The following is a 17662-nucleotide window of genomic DNA, read 5'->3' as shown; positions in this document are numbered from 1 at the left end:
AAAATAAACTATAATTCTTTATATGATTGCTATAACAAATCAAGAAACTAATATAGTTTTTTTAATGGTATTATAGGTTCATGAAAGCTTTAAGTTATGCTTCGCTAGATAAAGAAGATTTATTAAGTCCTATTAACCAAAATACCCTGCAGCGATCCTCCTCAGTGAGGTCCATGGTGTCCAGTGCAACATATGGTAGCTCAGATGACTATATTGGTCTTGCTCTTCCAGTAGACATCAATGATATATTCCAGGTATCATAAATTCTATTGTTTTCTTATGAGTTGGTTTACGGTTTTTTTCATATTCTATAACTGCTTACTAGAAATTATAATTTAGAGAAAATACTAATTTGGGGGAAGGTGGTATTTTTTGGCAGTGTTATTTAAAGAAATTTTACCATGAGAATTATTTCACCTTTCTCAACTATTCTATACTCTTCTATTTAGCATCGCTAAGTCCCCAGCACATTATCCTTTTCCTCACACTAAATCAGCATCTTGTTTGATGTCTTTATCAGTATATTCTCTATAGAAATTTTAATGCCTAATCTTGCTTTTTAGTCACACTTGACTTATTCCTTATTGTTTTTTTTTTAAATGAGATATAACTGACATATAACATTGTATAAGTTTGAAATGTACAACGTATTCCTTGTTTTATTTAATCCTTGATCCTATTTATCCCAAACATGGCAGCCACATGTTATGCTAATCCCACGAAATACTCACAAATCTCTAGAAGGTAGATAGTACTAAAGAATACACATTTGTTTAGAAGTCTAAAAACATTTTAGATAAATTCTAAAATAATTATTTTAATATCCATTTAAATCACCAGAATAGATAAGGACCTTACGGGTTTTATGCTATTTTGTCAAGTTTTGGTGATTTAACCTTCTTCAGTATCTTTTCATTATAGGTTCAGGTGCTATAGTAATTCTGTTTAAATTACATTTCATTTAATTTTGCTAATATACATAAAGTGAATTTTTATAACAGGACTTACCATGACATATCTATTTTAGGTAAAGGATATTCCCTATTTTCAGGCAAAAAACATACCTCCACATGATGATCGAGGTGCAAGAGTGTTTGCCCATGATGCAGGAGGTAATGCATGGTTTTGTTCTCTTTATATTAAAAAGAAAATTCTTTTAAGTAGGATGACACTAAAAATTCAGGTATACTTACTTTTGGGTCAACTTAAAAAATTATAGCAAGATAATTGTTTGAGTCAATTTAAAATTAAACCACAGTATTTTTTTGCGAGAGACTTAAAGTGTTTTTCCAACTAAGTACCAAGCCTCTCAAGAAGACAAAAACCTGATCAGTTGCTTCTATTTTAAACAAATAATACGTGAAAAAATTTTAACACTTACACTCATAGGTCTAAGCAACAGCTGTTTGGGGAAAGGAGAGAGAGAAAAATGTACTTTTACATTACATGATCTCTCTTTGCTATGAGCTGTGGTATTTTAATTAATATATGCGTATCAGCCACAAATTTAAAGCTTTAAAATCTTGATGATTTTTTCTTAACAAGGACCTCTTTATACTCGGAATTATTACTTTTCTTTACACAAATATTAAGAATTGATTACACAAATATTAAGAATTGAAATGATACCTAATTGTATAATCTTAATTTTTTATTTTGTATTTAAAACCCCATATTAAAGTAATATAAGTATATCTGCTGATGTTATTTATTTTCATAATTTAAAGCAAATTATCCTGTTTTTCTCCCCAGTTAAGGTTAGATTTTGAATCATAAAAGGAGTTCTGGTTTTCTTCCCTAATTTCCCTTCTTTAAAATTTCACATAGTTTAAGGCACCTTGAAAGAGGTGTCACTGATACCATCTTCATCAGATTATGTTTTATATTTACTTACGCACAGGTCTTCCATCTGGAACTGGAGGTCTTGTAAAAAACTCTTTTCACTTGCTACGACAGCAGATGAGTCTTACAGAAATAATGAATTCAATCCATTCAGATGCTTCTCTGTTTTTAGAAAGCACAGAAGACACTGGACTACAGGAACATACAGATGATAACTGCCTTTATTGTGTCTGTATTGAAATTCTGGGTTTCCAGCCCAGTAACCAACTGAGTGCAATATGTAGTCATTCAGGTGAGTGATTATGTCCTTCAAGATGAATCCACCTGCCTTTGAATCTGCTCCAGTCACAAGTCATCTCCCAGCCCTACTGATCATCCCTCTTACTCCATTCGCATTACCTCAGCCTTAGTACAGTCACTCAGCATCTCCCTGTGGGAATGTTAGTAAGTTTGTCTCCAGTTTTTTCCCCTTCCAATTCATCTTTCATACTACTGCCTTGGATTAGGCTGTTGACAGTTTTTTTTACTGCCTATTCAGGTCCAGCACACAAGACTCTTTGTGTGATCTGTCTACTGTTTTTTTTTTTACCGTTCTATCTTATAACTGATACACTGCTACTGACTGACTAGATGTTTTTTGAACAGACTGTGCTCTTTTTCATGGTTCTAGGCATGAAGAGTGTGTTTTCCCTACTGTTCCCTCTTGCACCTTCTCCTCCTCACACACATGCAAGCTCACACAGAGTCCATTTGGCAAGCCCACCTCATCCTCAGAGCTGGGACTGTTTTATCTTCAAAGCTTTCTCTGACCCTCTTAGTCAGATGTTGACACTTCTTCCTCTTTACTTTCATTGCTCTTTGTACATAGATCTCTTACGATAATTACTGCTTGGTTATTTTCTTCCCTTCTACTCAGTAAGTTCCTTCAGGGTATGGTCTGTCATGCCTTTTCATTTTTATTTTCTAATACCCAGCTGCGTACTGCTTTATATACTAGGCACTCAATATGTTTTTGGTGAGGGAGTGAATGAATCAGATCCAGATTTAGCTTTTTTATAAATGTGTGTTTAAAGTATTACTGTAGATAGCTTTTCTTGGTGAATATCACTTAGCCACCCTCAAAAAAAACCTAGTGATAACCAAAGTTCTCTGGGTCATTCATCCACGTTTCTCCATGGCATTCTGATTCAGAACTTCCCAATTGATGGGTTGCGGCACACTGTTGTACCACATCCACAAATAGGATATGGATGTGCTGAGAGATTAATCCCCTCCATGGTTCCATGCCCCAATCAGGCCTGGGTTTGACAAACCCTTGGACTAGGCACTTACCACTGTAAACAGTCCTGTCCAGGGACCCAGAGTGCTATAATTATTTTCATTTTCTGTGAGCGAAAGGTTTGGGCATTATTGTTCTGATGTATTGTACACAGTAAAGAAGATGCTATTTTAAGTCATTTGTCTATACATTTTTAATGATATTTTAGTTCTTCTAAGTTCTGTTTCTTCATTTACTCATTCAACAAATACCTATGAAGCACTTACTGTGGAGTTTTGCTATGTAAGTGTTTTCTCTTTATTTATCAAACAAGAAATAGGGAAGTCAGCCCCCTAATTACCCAGTCACAAGACAGTCCCAGCTAGTTCTAATCCATTTGTGATTACTGAGCTAGTAATCAAATGGAGTCACATCAAGTGTGGGACTTGTGGAAGACTTGCTGCAGTCATCAAGGCTCTCACCATGGCACAGGATCAGAACCCCTCCTCCACCTGTTGTTCTAGTGATACAAAGTGGGGAGAATAACTCTTAATTGGGAAGTGATTACAGTTTACTATTGATACCCCTCTTGGAGGTATGAAGGGAGGCAGGCTAATTGTTAAAAAGTCACTGAACCTCTACGGATTTATGCATTCAACTTAATACTTATTACACCACTACTGTGGATCAGGCATTAAACTAGATGCTAGGAAAACAATTGAGAGAGAGAAAAATAGAAAGATATTATTCTTACACTCTTTGAGCTCTAATCCAATGGAGAAGGAAATGGATTGACTGACCACTCGATCAATCAGTACACAAACATTAATATAATACTGCATTTGTAACAAGCACCATCAAGGATAGGTACATGGTATTAACAAAGTAATAGAACCAAGTAGGCAGATCAAAGAAGAAACTTCCAAAGAATTGCTATTGAGCAGTGGTTGAAAGAATGAATAGAACCTAACTAAGTGAAGACTGGAGTATAGAGAATTTTGAGAGAGAGGAAGCAACATGAGCAAAGGTCTTCTCTGATGGGAGCAAGCATGGGAAGTAGAAAGGACTAAAAAGACACCTGTGGGAATGGAGCTCAGAAAGCAAAGGGAGAGGAAATACAGGATCAGCCTAGAAAAACGGGTAGGGGCCAGGTCCTGCAGAGCCCTTCCTACCCAAAGTGTGGTCAGCGGACCAGCAGCATCAGCATCACCCGAGCACTTACTAGAAATGCAGACTCTGCCCCACATGCAGAATCAGAATCAGCACTTTAACAAGATGCCCAGGTTATTCATGTACACATTAATGTTTGAGAAGCACTGGTATCAGCCATATTAAGTATTTTGTGTATTAGAAAGGAGACGTCTTTATTTTCCATGGCAGATAATTAAAAAATAGTTCCTCTACTATTTTTTTAAATTGAAGTATAGATAATTTACAATATTTGTGTTACTTTCAAGTGTACAGCAAAGTGATTCAGTTGTGTGTGTGTATGTGTATCCTCTTCCAGATTCTTTTCCATCGTAGGTTATTACAAGATATTGAATATAGTTCCCTATGCTATACAGTAGGCCCTTGTTGTTTACCTATTTTATATATAATAGTGTGTATATATTAATCCCAAACTCCTAATTTATCCCCCCTCATCCCCTTTGGTAACCATTGTTTGTTTTCTATGTCTGTGAGTCTATTTCTGTTTTGTAAATAAGTTCATTTGTATCATTTTTAGATTCCACATGTAAGTGGTACCATATATTTGTCTTTCTCTTTCTGACTTAATATGGTAATCTCTAGGTCCATCCATGTTGCTGCAAATGGCATTATTTCATTCTTTTTCATGGCTGAGTAATATTCCATCTTCTTTATCCATTCATCTGTTGATGGACATTGAGGTTGCTTCCATGTCTTGGCTATTGTAGATAGTGCTGCTATGAACATTGGGGTGCATGTATCTTTTCCAATTAGAGTTTCCTCCAGATATATGCCCAGGAGCGGGATTGCAGGATCACATGGTGACTCTGTTTTTAGTTTTTTAAGGAACCTCCACACCATTCTCCGTAGTGGCTGCACCAATTTACATTCTCACCAACAATGTAGGAGCATTTCTATTTCTTCACACCGTCTCCAGCACTTACTGTTTGTAGACTTTTTAATGGTGGCCATTCTGACTGGTGTGAGGTGATACTTTGTAGTTTTGATTTGCATTTCTCTGATAATTAGTGATATTGAGCATCTTTTCATGTGCCTGTTGGCCTTTTCATGGCCATCTATATGTCTTCTTTGGAGAAATGTTTATTTAGGTCTTCCATTTTTTGATTGGGTTATTTGGGTGTTTTTTTTTTTTGATACTGAGCTGTATGAGCTGTTTGTATATTTTGGAAATTAATCTCCTGTCAGTAGCATTGTTTGCAAATATTTTCTCACAGTCTTTAAGTTGTCATTTTGTTTATGGGGTGTTTTTTTTGTTTTGTTTCTTGGGTTTTTTTGTTTGTTTTGTTTTCTGCTGTGCAGAAGCTTTTAAGTTTAATTAGGTTTATTTTTGTTTTTATTTCAGTTACTCTAGGAGACAGATCCAAGAAAATACTACTGCAATTTATGTCAAAGAGTGTTCTGCCTCTGTTTTCTTCTAGGAGTTTAGGTCTTTAATCCATTTTGTGTTTATTTTTGTATATGGTGCCAGGGAATGTTCTAATTTCATTCTTTTACATGTAGCTGTCCAGTTTTTCCAGCACCACTTATTGAAGAGACTTTCTTTTCCCCATTGTATATTCTTGCCTCCTTTCTCATAGATGAATTGACCATAAGTGCATGGGTTTATTTCTGGGCTCTCTGTTCTGTTCCATTTATCTATATGTTATATATCTGTTTTTGTGCCAGTACCATATTGTTTTGATTACTGTAGCTTTGTAGTTAATAGTCTGAAGTTGTCCCTCTACTATGTAATGATCATTTTAAAGGGATGTCAGGACTTGAACACAAGACTTTTCATTCTTTGAAACTTTCAGTCTGGTGGCAGTATTGGTAGTGTTGGTAGTGGTAGTTGTTCAAAAAATGTTAAAGCTCACTGGAAGGGCTATTAGGATATTTCCTAACATTTTATTCTGTGTCTACCACCTTCACAGATACATGTGCATTGTATTGTTTAGTGTGCAAGGCAACATGTTGGCCTTTTAACATTTAGTATTATATGTTTCTTTTGGGTCCACTTTTATGTATACCACCACATTTGCCCTAGTGTAGCTAACCAACTGAGTGGGAAACCTTCTAAGTGTTTTAGACCAGTCCATCTGTGAAAGAGAGAGCACTGGAAAAAAAATCAGCCAACTATAAAAGATAATGGCAAGAGATCAGTTTGAATGTCTAGGTTATTAAACTGACAAATTTGTGAGGAGTGGGTAGAAACTACATGGGGTAGGGGAAGGCCCTAAAGAGACAGTGATGGTTTTCAAAATTATTTTAGCTGCAAAACCCATGTTTCAATCAAAATCTATACAAAAGCTCAGTGGTATGCAGATGAGGGTGTAAGGGGAACAGTGGGGTGGCACCCCATCTACTGACCTTGCCCAAGTATAAAATTGGGGGTAGAGGAGGCTAGGAAATGCCAGGGCTTCAAGAAACACTGAAGACCCCTGGTGTAAACATAGCAGAGTGTGAGTTTTGGTATCAAGGAGACTTAGGCTCAAAGCCAAACTTTTCCATCTTATTAGTTATCTGATCTTGGGCAGTCTACTTAGTTTCACTGAGCTTTACTTTAATTTTTTCTTAAATCTCTAAATAGGAATAATGATACCTGCCTTATGGTGTGGTTTTGGTACTTACTAACATGTAAGATTAACATTCAGTAGGCTCTCCGTTAATGGTAACTCACACTAAGTTGTTTATGTTAGAAATAATATCCTTTCATAAATTCTGATACGTCAGTTAGAATGATCTTACTGTGCTCCTAAGGAAAATCTCCTTGTTCATTTCATTTTACATCCCTGCTGCCAAGGGGAATTGGTGATCAGGTGGGTATATCTACCAGAGACAGAGCTCCTCACAGAAATTCTTAATGTTTTTCATAAAGAATTGTTTCAGCATTTCAGATAAGCTATTTGGCGACTTGACTACTTTCTGATAGGAAAAATTTAGCTTATGATTTTTCTGAATTAAACCATATGGACTTATGTAATTTTTTGCTTAGAGCTTTTTGTTCTTTCCCACATATAGTGGCTGGAGTCAGCCTTATGCCCAGATACAGGGAATAAAGAAGGTATCTATCCAGTTTCTTAGAGTCTGGTCTGTCCTATGCTTCATGTCTCCATTTATAATTAAAAGATAAAATAAAGCTGAGCTATAATATTGTTAATTAAAAAGAGAGGAAGCAGTAAAAGCAAACAACTACAGTGAAGAAGCTAAACATCAATCACATACATAAAATGGTTCAGTTTATGGACATAATGCTTCATCCAAATTAAAAATAATCTTGAAATAAAATGTGTTGAGTAAAAGTGTAAGTGTCATTGCATTGAATACTTTTTAAGAGAAGATAGAAAATAAAGGTCCCTAAAAGTCAGTATCATCAATATAGTATGCACAGTTTTGCCTTCAGCAGAGTCCTAGGCATTACTTTCCATGCATAAGAAGGAGGCCAACTAGCTGTTCCTGTCCCAGTTTCAAGAAGTTTTGGTTCTCCTTATCCTGCCAATTTATAAATAGTGCCTATATTCTACCCACTTGTTCTCTGAAGTTTCCATTTAGCACATGTAATTATTTCATTAAAAATTTTATTCATATGGTTTATAGCAGGTTTCACACAAAAAAATACCCCATGTAGTAAAAGCCTTCTGTTATCACTACACTTAGGATGCTTTTTCACATCTTCCAGTGGGAGAAACTAATTCTTTTGGCCTGGCTTAGTTAGAGGCATGATTTTTTTTTTTTTTTAAGGAGAATGAATGATATCTTTAGAAATAAGATGTGGTTGTAACAGGTTAGAAATGTTAGGAGTCATCACTGGTTGAAGGTGAGGCTGAAATGAATTAGTTTATAACTTTTCAGAAACATGTTGATTAAAAGAAGTATAATTTTCTTATTGTTACTTGCACTGGAATATTTTTTCATTTTACTCCCTGGGAAGCTCATCAACTGAGTCTAAAATAACATAGTCATCTCTTACCTGGTTATTCAGCATTGCTGGCTTTTAAGTACATCTTTAGTTCTCAGATCTTTTGGCAGTAGTTTTATATTTTAAATCAATGTATAATTTAAATGCCATACATTACTTTTAAGTGCCTGACAGATGCATGATTTCCTTAATATTATTAAAGCTATAGCTAAATTGATTTTCTGAGGAACCAAAGCATATTCCGCTTAGTACTATGTAAATATTAATCTTAGGAAGTGCTTAAAGATGAGATGAGGTGGTCATATCTATTCTGTTGAAAACAGCATAGGGAGAGGTAGTGTGTGTTTACATTGGTCTAGTTTCCTGGACTTTTTAAAAAGCTTTTTTAAAAGCTCTTTTTAATACTCTGACAATGTGTTGTAGTGGAAAGAGGACTGAACTAGCTATCAAGAGGTCTCACCTTCTGGCTTAAAGTGTCTCTTCTCTCTCAATCTCTTTTGTAGCTAATGAGGTTGCATGATTTTCTGGGTTGCCCAATGTTACTTCCTAAAAGGATAACCAAAGACTTTCTGATTTCCATTTGCTCTAATCACTTAAAGTGCTCAGGAAATTTTTAAATAAAAAATATTGATGTCATTTTAACAGCACTAAGATGTTTGGTTGACCTTAAAATCCCATCTAGGAGTATACCTTAGCAATGCATGGGTAGTATAGTAAATTTAACTCTAAGAAAGGAACTGATAAGCCCAGGGAACTGTGATTCTAATATTGGTAATTATTAAATGGTGGGAACAGCAAGTGATAGAACAATAGATACAGTATAATCCCACTTACACACCAAAAGAGCAAGAAGGAGAAATTTAAAATAGCAAATATCTGAATTTTTATATATTTAAGAGAGGGGTATTTAGTTTGGGGGTGGGAGGGATGGGAGAGGGGGTAGATAAGGTACCTTCATTTTTTATTCTGTGTACATCTTTATTTGAATTGTTTAAATAAATATATTTATGTATTTTTTATAATTTAGGAGTATAAAATTTTATGTATAAATGTCTAGAATTTAACAAATTTTACTATCTGAGTGGTCTGAATTTACTTTGAAAATCTTCATCAAGGAAAATAATTATTGAAGACTGGAAAGAAATTACAAGGAATCATCTCTTCTGTAGTATACAGTGCAAGCATAGGAATTAAGCCATTATGATCTGTTAATTGATTTAATTTTTTCTTCAGACCTTCAAGACATTCCATATTCTGATTGGTGTGAGCAGACTATCCATAATCCCTTAGAAGTAGTTCCCTCTAAATTTTCGGGCATTTCTGGATGCAGTGATGGAGTGTCTCAAGAAGGATCAGCCAGCAGCACCAAAAGCACAGAATTGCTACTAGGTAAGTTTTCAGATTTAAATCCAAGCCCTGTTAATATAACTATACTTAGTCTGTTGTTGTTGTAAGATACATACTGTTAATTAAAGTTGTCTCATAACTGTGATAAGTCAGTTTTACTGAGGTATGTTTAGATAACTGTTGCACCTATACCAGCTGCTGATACATACCCTCTTAGCTATCTGCTTTCATTAGAAAGAATTTTGCTCCCAAAATGATTGGCAGGTCATGTGCAATTTATCTCAGTTTTATATCTTTGGTAGAGTTGAAAAAACAAATTCCATGAGTTATAATAATTTTCTATTGTGATATAGATAAAATATTTTAATCTTCCCTTCAGGTGTTAAAACAATTCCAGATGATACACCAATGTGCCGTATACTCCTTCGCAAAGAAGTTCTGAGATTAGTCATTAATTTGAGTAGTTCAGTTTCAACTAAATGTCATGAAACTGGGCTTTTAACGTAAGTAAGCTATGAGCATGAGTATTCTTTGTTCTGCTTTTTATGGTGAAAAAGATATTTGAAATACTTCAAAAGTTAGACTAATTAGCTTACATCAGTGGTTCTCAACTGCATGGCATATCTGAGTGAGACTAGATTTTCTTTACATACGTCAACCAAACTAACATACGGTTACAAATTGAATGCAGAAGCAGGTATGTGAATCCAGCTATCTTCTATTCAGCCAGACTTTAAAGAGATCTGTAAAAATGTAAAACAATACCAGTCTTCTCACTTTTTTAGTTTTGGAAAATATAGGTTTTTTTCATTAAAGTATATGTATTTATGTTAACGTGTAATAATTTTATTTTTAAATGAATTAATAAATATTTTGAAATTTTCTCAACTTTACTTTCTTATATGGTAATTATTGATGGCTATCACCCACAAAAAATAAGATTTGTGGGGTTCTCAGTAATTTTTAAGAAAGTAGGGGTATCCTGAGACCATAAAGCTTAAGAAAAGCTGGCATACATAAAAATAAGTGATATTTTCTTGGTTTAATTTTTCCCTATTTTTACTCCTTTCTTTTAATAAAAGTTGCAGAATTTTTATTGCTTTTCTAAATCACAGCAACATGATAAAAGAAAATTCAGGCAATCTTCAACATCTTTGATTTGCACTATTTAAAGCAGTGGTCCTCAAAAAAAAAAAAAAATGCACCTCAGGGTCTCTTGTGGGGCTTTACAAAATATAGTAACACAGATGCCAGGGTCCCACTGCAGACCTCCTGGCCAGAAGCTCTAAGTATAGTGTGTCCTTAATCTGTGTATTACCCCACACCACTATTGACTCTGAGATGCTGTGCCAGCTAAAAGCCACTGTTAAAGGTTGAAAGATACAGAGAGCAAGCCCAGTCAAGGATATTAATAATTTCAGTCTAACTTTAAAAACTTATTTCTATTTTAAAACTTAGTTTTGAAAATACTTGAGTTATCCTAGGCTGATAAATAAATTTTGTAATTTCTCATGCCAGTGAAAAAGAATATTTCTAACTTTCCAAGAAGTATTTGTGTTTTTATCATTTTAAGAGATAATCCCAAACTTAAATTAGCTAATGTAAGTGTGAGGTAGGAATATTTACTATTTTATATTCTTATGCCATCACCCAGATATGCCACTTAATCAATATCTGGAGGAAAAAGATATTTAAAAAGTGATATTTTGAAAGAAAATAGCAAAGTCATTATTATAATTTTTATCACATCCTAGTCTTTTCTTTCATTTTAGAATTAAGGAGAAGTATCCTCAAACATTTGATGACATATGCCTTTACTCTGAGGTTTCCCATTTGCTGTCACACTGCACATTTAGACTTCCATGTCGGAGGTTCATACAAGAATTATTTCAGGATGTACAGTTTTTACAAGTAAGTAGGATTTGTACTTTTGAACTTTATCTTTCAAAAATAATTCTCTTTGAATTAAGTTAAAAGAGATTATATCTGTTGATACACTAGAAAGTCATTAATAATTTACCACTTCTTTTCTAGATGCATGAAGAAGCAGAGGCTGTCTTGGCAATACCACCAAAGCAACCTATAGTTGATACGTCTGTTGAATCCTGACCTCATATTTATGATGTACATAGATGTATACTATATATATTCATATTTGTGGACTTCTAAAAGCCTCAGAAAATGCCGATTGACTGGGCAGCAAAGATAGGAGTATCTTCTATATGCTGTTCCAGCAATTACTGGTACATAAGCAGTTGGAACTGCGGACTTCCCTAACCGAAACAACTTCCTCTCTCCCCCATTGAGCCCTTTTGGGGGTTCATTGTTCATTACCACAGTTTTAAGAGTTTTAGTTACCATTGTATGCAAGAGCCAAGCACTGAATACCTACATAGGTTTTCTATTTTTTCATTTTAAGAGCATAATAACAGTGGAACAATAATAAGATATGCAGAAGCACCCTTCACACCGTTATTTCTGAATTCTTTTTTTAGGGTAAATATAAAGATGCCTTGTTTGTTAACTAATTTGTGGAAACTAGGAATCAGTGTCTCTGAGGCTGCATCCTATTAGCACAATGGGGTGTGCTGTAACTGCTGGTATTAGAGGGGGATCTTTGGCCCTTCCACTTTTTTCTTCATGTTTATAACACTACTTCAGAGGTTTGTAACCTCACAGCAAAAGAAGAGCCTCAACAACCAGGACTTATAAATTATTTTTATGTTACTAAACTTACATAAAGTTTCTTATTTGTTTTCCATCTCTTCAGTTTTGTTGCAATGTGTTATCGTAGGCTATTTGAACTAATTAAGGTTTTTCACTACAGTTCCTGATTAAAATCAGAAAATTATTTTATAATTCAAAGTATTTTCCATTCATAGAATGCATATATTTTCAGTGGACTTACATTTTCATCAGCTTCCCATATCACCATTTTAAACCGTAACTTGAACAGGCACTATTAATTTAGACCTAAAGCAAAAGAAAGCATTAAATAAAATCTTGCATCTCTTGAGGAAAAGATAAGTTTGCCTACAATTTATACATTCCATGGGAAAAGAAAAGCCATAGTTCCTTTAAAAAAATCATTAATGAAACTTACTATTACGATTAAAAATTGTAGTGAAAAGCCTTAAGTACCAAATTTTAAAGCAGCAGTAATTTAATTTTTATATCAGTGTTCTTGTTTTGCACAAACTAAATGCAGTGATAGGTGAGTTTATGAGTACAGTAATTGCCTTTATCACATTTGCAAAATTAAGTTGATGAGGGCAAGGTTTTGTTTATTTGTGTGTTTAATTTGTGTATGTCTAAAAATATTTGGAAATCTTTACAGGAATTAAACATATGCAAATTTGTACATAAAAAAGCATGGCCATCCTCATTAGAATGCTTGTAAATGAAAGGATTATCTTTTTTGAGGTCTGTATATAAATAGAAAAAAATCCAGCTGGACTGATTAGGACCCTTTTTTAATTCATTTGTTTAGACCATTTTTACAGTTATGCATCAGCTCTGACACAGTCATAGTACATGGATTAATATCTTCCCATATTACAGATCCTTTTTATAATGGGCTTTTTCTTTGAGATCTCTGTAAAGAACCCTGTGAACTAGAAAACGTATTACTCACAGAGATTTTTTTTTTTTTTTTAATATACTGGCACTGAAAGTTCCAATTGGGATGAAGCATTTCATCTCACTTCATAACACCTCTTTGACTGCACTTCAGTGAATTGTTCTTATGTGCACTGTGTAGCAACTTACATTATAACAAAGCAGATAAGGGCTGTAAGCTTCTGCTTATGTTAAAAAGTGGTTCTTCAGACTTTCTTTCATAAAATCCAATTGAAGATAAAAGAAATGCTTTTTTTTTTTAACTTTAATTTATCACTGAACCCAAGTGTTTATTTAAATGTTAACAGTACTTCTAAGAACGTTGCCTGTCACCTTGGTCTTTGGTCTTGGATGATTAAACTGCCTTCCAGAGAACCAAATGTCAGAGATACTAGACCAAATAGTGATTAAAAACTCCAAAGGAGGTGATGTAGTAATCTTATTAATAATGGGATTAACATATTTTAGACATTCATTTTAAACACTACCTCAGTTAATATAAAATCTGTGGTTTAATCCCTCAAAAGTTAACAGTAAATTCTTTTTTGTTACACACACACACACACACACACACACACACCCATACACACCCATACACACCCATACCCATACACCCATCCCTGGACCCCACCTCACTCATCCATCCTGAAATGAAGTCTTCGTTACTATTAGCCTGAACAGTTTTTTGGATTATTACTTTGAAAGACGTGTGTATATATCATAATATTTGCCTATAGCACTTAGTTTGGGGAGACAGAGCTTTGTGGTTCTCAGTAATCTAAGAAAAAAAGATGTCTATACTTAAATGTATAGTGCTATTTGGTTTATCCATGTTTCACTGACAGGTCTAATATGTTTCCTTAAAGTACTTATTTGTATAAAAGTAGACTTCTATGATGAAAAATGCTCACATGCGGTGCCAAGTGATTTACTTAAGTGTTTAAAATATTAAATTATAGCAGAAAAGGTTAGGAATGTTGTCAGTGGTAATAGAAATAATTGAGAAAAGCACCTATATGTAATAGATATTACCAGACTATAAAATACCAAAATAATGTCAATACTGTAGTTTTTCAAGATTTTAGAATTATTAGTCTATATAAATTTGTACTACTGGTAATTATTGAATAATTTGGAGGAATTTGGGCAGTTGTGCTGGTTGTAAACTGTGAATTTCTAATTGTAAAGTGAATTGTCATTTCTAATCGAAATTTTTTTCAAGAACAGGTTTCAGCTTCACATACTAATAAGTAAATACTGATAAATAAGGAAATTAGAAATTAGTATTTGTAATTAAATATGGTCTAAAATTTCTTATACTTTTACTTCCTATTTATGCTTAGATAGACTTGAGGGGGGCAAAAGTCTTTTCTCCCTAATAAAAAATTTTCTAATGAAGATTGGTAGCATAAGGGCATTCTGTAAGACATTCACTTTGAAAGAGGCTCTTTGAAGGTATATACTTTATTATGGTAGTTACTCTAACATCAGGTGTATAACTCCTTTTGAAATGGGGTGGCTTTAATAGTTTTGAGCTCTTTTATCCAGAGCTTGAGGTAATTAAAGCTGAGTTTTTCTGGGCATATTACAATGGCAGAGTGTTCAGCAGTGAGGTGGGAGTGCTTATTTAGATTTGTCTCCTGCTATTTATATAATTTTTTTTTCATTCCATTCAGAGGATGCCTTTTATTCCCACATTAAAGCACAGATCATTAAGCAATAAAAAGCAATCAAATTGTCATCCAAATTATAACTGCAGTTACTTTTGCATGGTAAGAGTGAGGTGCTAATTTTGTGTGAGAGGAGCTTTGTAAACTACCTTGGGAAAGGTCCTTTGGAAGGAAGGTTTTTCCCCTTTTGTCCTATGCTTCCAGTTTGGTCTCAAATTCACAATCCATTGAACATGGGAAAAAAGAAACAATTAATTGAGAGAGTTTTATGAGAAGAGCTGTTGGAATAAAAGAACATTTTACATTTTCCAAAATGTAAGTTGGGAAAGGTCTCCCTTGTCTCCCCATTCAGGGAACACATTATTACCAGCTTCATTTCAAGAGTATCACTACAGTGAGAGTTTGATTATAAAAGCATACCAGTAAAAATAGCAGTGCTTATCAGACAATATTGAAATCTGTGAGAATCTTTCTAGGAGCATTTGTTTTTTCTTTTAGGTTCCCAGGGTAGTTTTCATTCATAGTAGTATTTTATGACTCACACAGAATGTGGATTTTCTCCCCTTTAGAGTATTTTTGTAATATAGGTGGATAGCTATGCCACAGCATGCATAAATTGCACATTTTGTTTGACCTTCTTTATAAAATATTTAATTTGAAAAATATAATTTATGCCAAAAAAGTATATCTTGTAATTTTGCCACTAAATAGGTTGATTTAGCACAAAATGCAAAGTCTTGGGGCAAAGGAGGGGGGAGATTAAAACTTTCATAGATAATAGTTGAAAAATGTTCCATTATTGGCCTGTCAGAAACCCTAAAGCTGCATTGTAAAACAAATGGTGTAAATTAGTTTTGAAAAGTGGTTAGGGATTGTGAAAAAAATCTGACTTAATGCTCCCTAACCACAAAATTTTCTTTTTTATTTAGTAATACGCTGCTACATATTTGGAGGTTCTGGTGTTTGTAGGTCACTGAACAGACATTGAAATCTGATTTATATTGTATAACTGTAACATAGAAAGAAAAAGTATTTATATATTTTCCGTAAGAATATTTCATTGAGTTGTGTATAATTTAAATAAGGTTTGTCCTCTAATGGTTTTGCTCACCTTGATTTTTTTTTGTGGTTTTCTTGTTTTTGTATAATGTGTACAGTTTTATGTCAAGGGCATTAAAAGCCTCCTGAAGCATAATCTTATCAAAGGGATACATTCTTAATAAAATGTACTTAAAAATTCTTAAACTTGTGTCATTCTATTTGAAATTTTAAAACCATCAGTGTTGATTTATGTACCACTGAGGCTGGTAAAAGTGACTTTTAGGTACCATAGATAAGAATCTGGTTCAGTAACACATAGCAGCTTGTTCCAGATGTTTTAAAATAGCTATTTATACTTTCTAAACACTTCATAATCTAATCAAATATCTTTAGTTTTTATTTTTTAACTGCAGTTTATTGTAAAGGGCTTGAAAAAGTGGATCGATCTATAGAACAATTCTGATTTTTTTAGTGATTAATATACAAAATGAGCAATGATGGTATGATATATAAGCTATTTTCTGTATAAGCTATTTGATTTCTCACACAGAAACTGGCCTGGATCAGGTAAGCTAACCTACAGCCACCTAGTGGCAAAAGAAAATACCACAAGGGGAATTACCAAGCCTGGAGAATAAAATTCAGTGTCAAAGCTGGGGTCTGTTACAGTTGATTAAATGTGGTAAAATGTATTCAGAAATAGATTTGTTTTGGAGAGTTTGGTTTTTAAGCACATGTGTATCATTTTCATATTGCCTTCTACTATTGTTTTTCAACAGAAACGTAGTTGGCCCCCAAATAAACTAAAAAGCACACTTAATCATCATCACGCAGCTCACCTTTGAAAACTGTGACGATATAGCTGAACTTCAGTTTGTTTCACCTTTTAAAACTCTTTGGTATATAGAGTACCGTCCTAGAGAAAGAAGAATATCCTATGATATCCCTTATGTGTGGAATCTAAAATGTTACAGATGAACTTATTTACAAAACAGAAACAGACTCACAGAGAACTAACTTATGGTTACCGGGGGGAAGGGTGTGGAAGGAGGGATAGTTAGGAAGTTTGGGATCGACATGTACACACTGCAATATTTAAAATAACCAACAGGGACCTACTGTATAGCACAGGGAACTCTGTTCAGTGTCACCTGGCAGCCTGGATGGGAGGGAAGTTTGGGGGAGAATGGAAACGTGTATATGTATGGCTGAGTTGCTTTGCTGTGCACCTGAAACTATCACAACATTGTTAATTGGCTATCCTCCAATACAAAGTAAAAAGTTTTTAAAAATTAAAGTACTGTCCAAGTCCATTTGGGCTGCTGTAACAAAATACCACAGACTGGGCAGTTTATAAACAACAAATTTATTTCTCACACTTTTGTTGGCTGAAAGTCTGAAATCAGGGTGTGAACATGTTTGGGTGAGGGCCCTCTTTCAGGTCCCAGACTTCTTGTGTCTTGTGTCCTCACATGGCAGAAGGGACTAGGAAACTCTAGTGTCTCTTATAAGAGCATTAATCCCATTCATGAGAGCTCTGGCCTCCTGACCTAATCACCTCCCAAAGGCCCCATCTACTAATACCATCATCTTTGGGTGTTAGGATTTCAACATAGGAATTGGGGGGGGGGGGGCATCATTCAAACCATAGCAACTAATTTTGTTTTGATTTCAAAAAAATCCAAATGTACTAAAACTTTGTTTCTTTAATGCTTAGAGGACAAAGACGACTACATTTGCTTAGTCCTTTAAATTGAATAGATTTAGTCATTGTAAGTATTA

At 34.2% G+C, this 17662-nt stretch overlaps 1 protein-coding gene across 5 annotated transcripts in view; it reads left to right on the top strand.

Moving 5' to 3' along the window:
- RICTOR (RPTOR independent companion of MTOR complex 2) overlaps positions 1-16084 on the top strand; it is a 122029-nt gene extending 105945 nt beyond the window's left edge. For 3 of the 5 annotated variants that reach the window (XM_081233209.1, XM_081233206.1, XM_081233205.1), the window contains 7 exons: positions 77-254; positions 1028-1112; positions 1901-2134; positions 9438-9593; positions 9931-10054; positions 11324-11462; positions 11586-16084. In XM_081233209.1, coding sequence (XP_081089335.1) covers positions 77-254; positions 1028-1112; positions 1901-2134; positions 9438-9593; positions 9931-10054; positions 11324-11462; positions 11586-11660 — 991 coding nt within the window. In that variant the 3' untranslated portion in view covers positions 11661-16084. The remainder of the gene's footprint in view (positions 1-76; positions 255-1027; positions 1113-1900; positions 2135-9437; positions 9594-9930; positions 10055-11323; positions 11463-11585) is intronic. The other 2 variants (XM_081233208.1, XM_081233207.1) reach the window with 1 other exon arrangement.
- The last annotated feature ends 1578 nt before the right edge of the window (positions 16085-17662 follow it).

Source organism: Mesoplodon bidens, assembly GCF_964165515.1.
Source record: "Mesoplodon bidens genome assembly, chromosome: 4".
Lineage (NCBI taxonomy): Eukaryota > Metazoa > Chordata > Mammalia > Artiodactyla > Ziphiidae > Mesoplodon > Mesoplodon bidens.
This window is presented reverse-complemented; position numbering and strand designations above follow the sequence as displayed.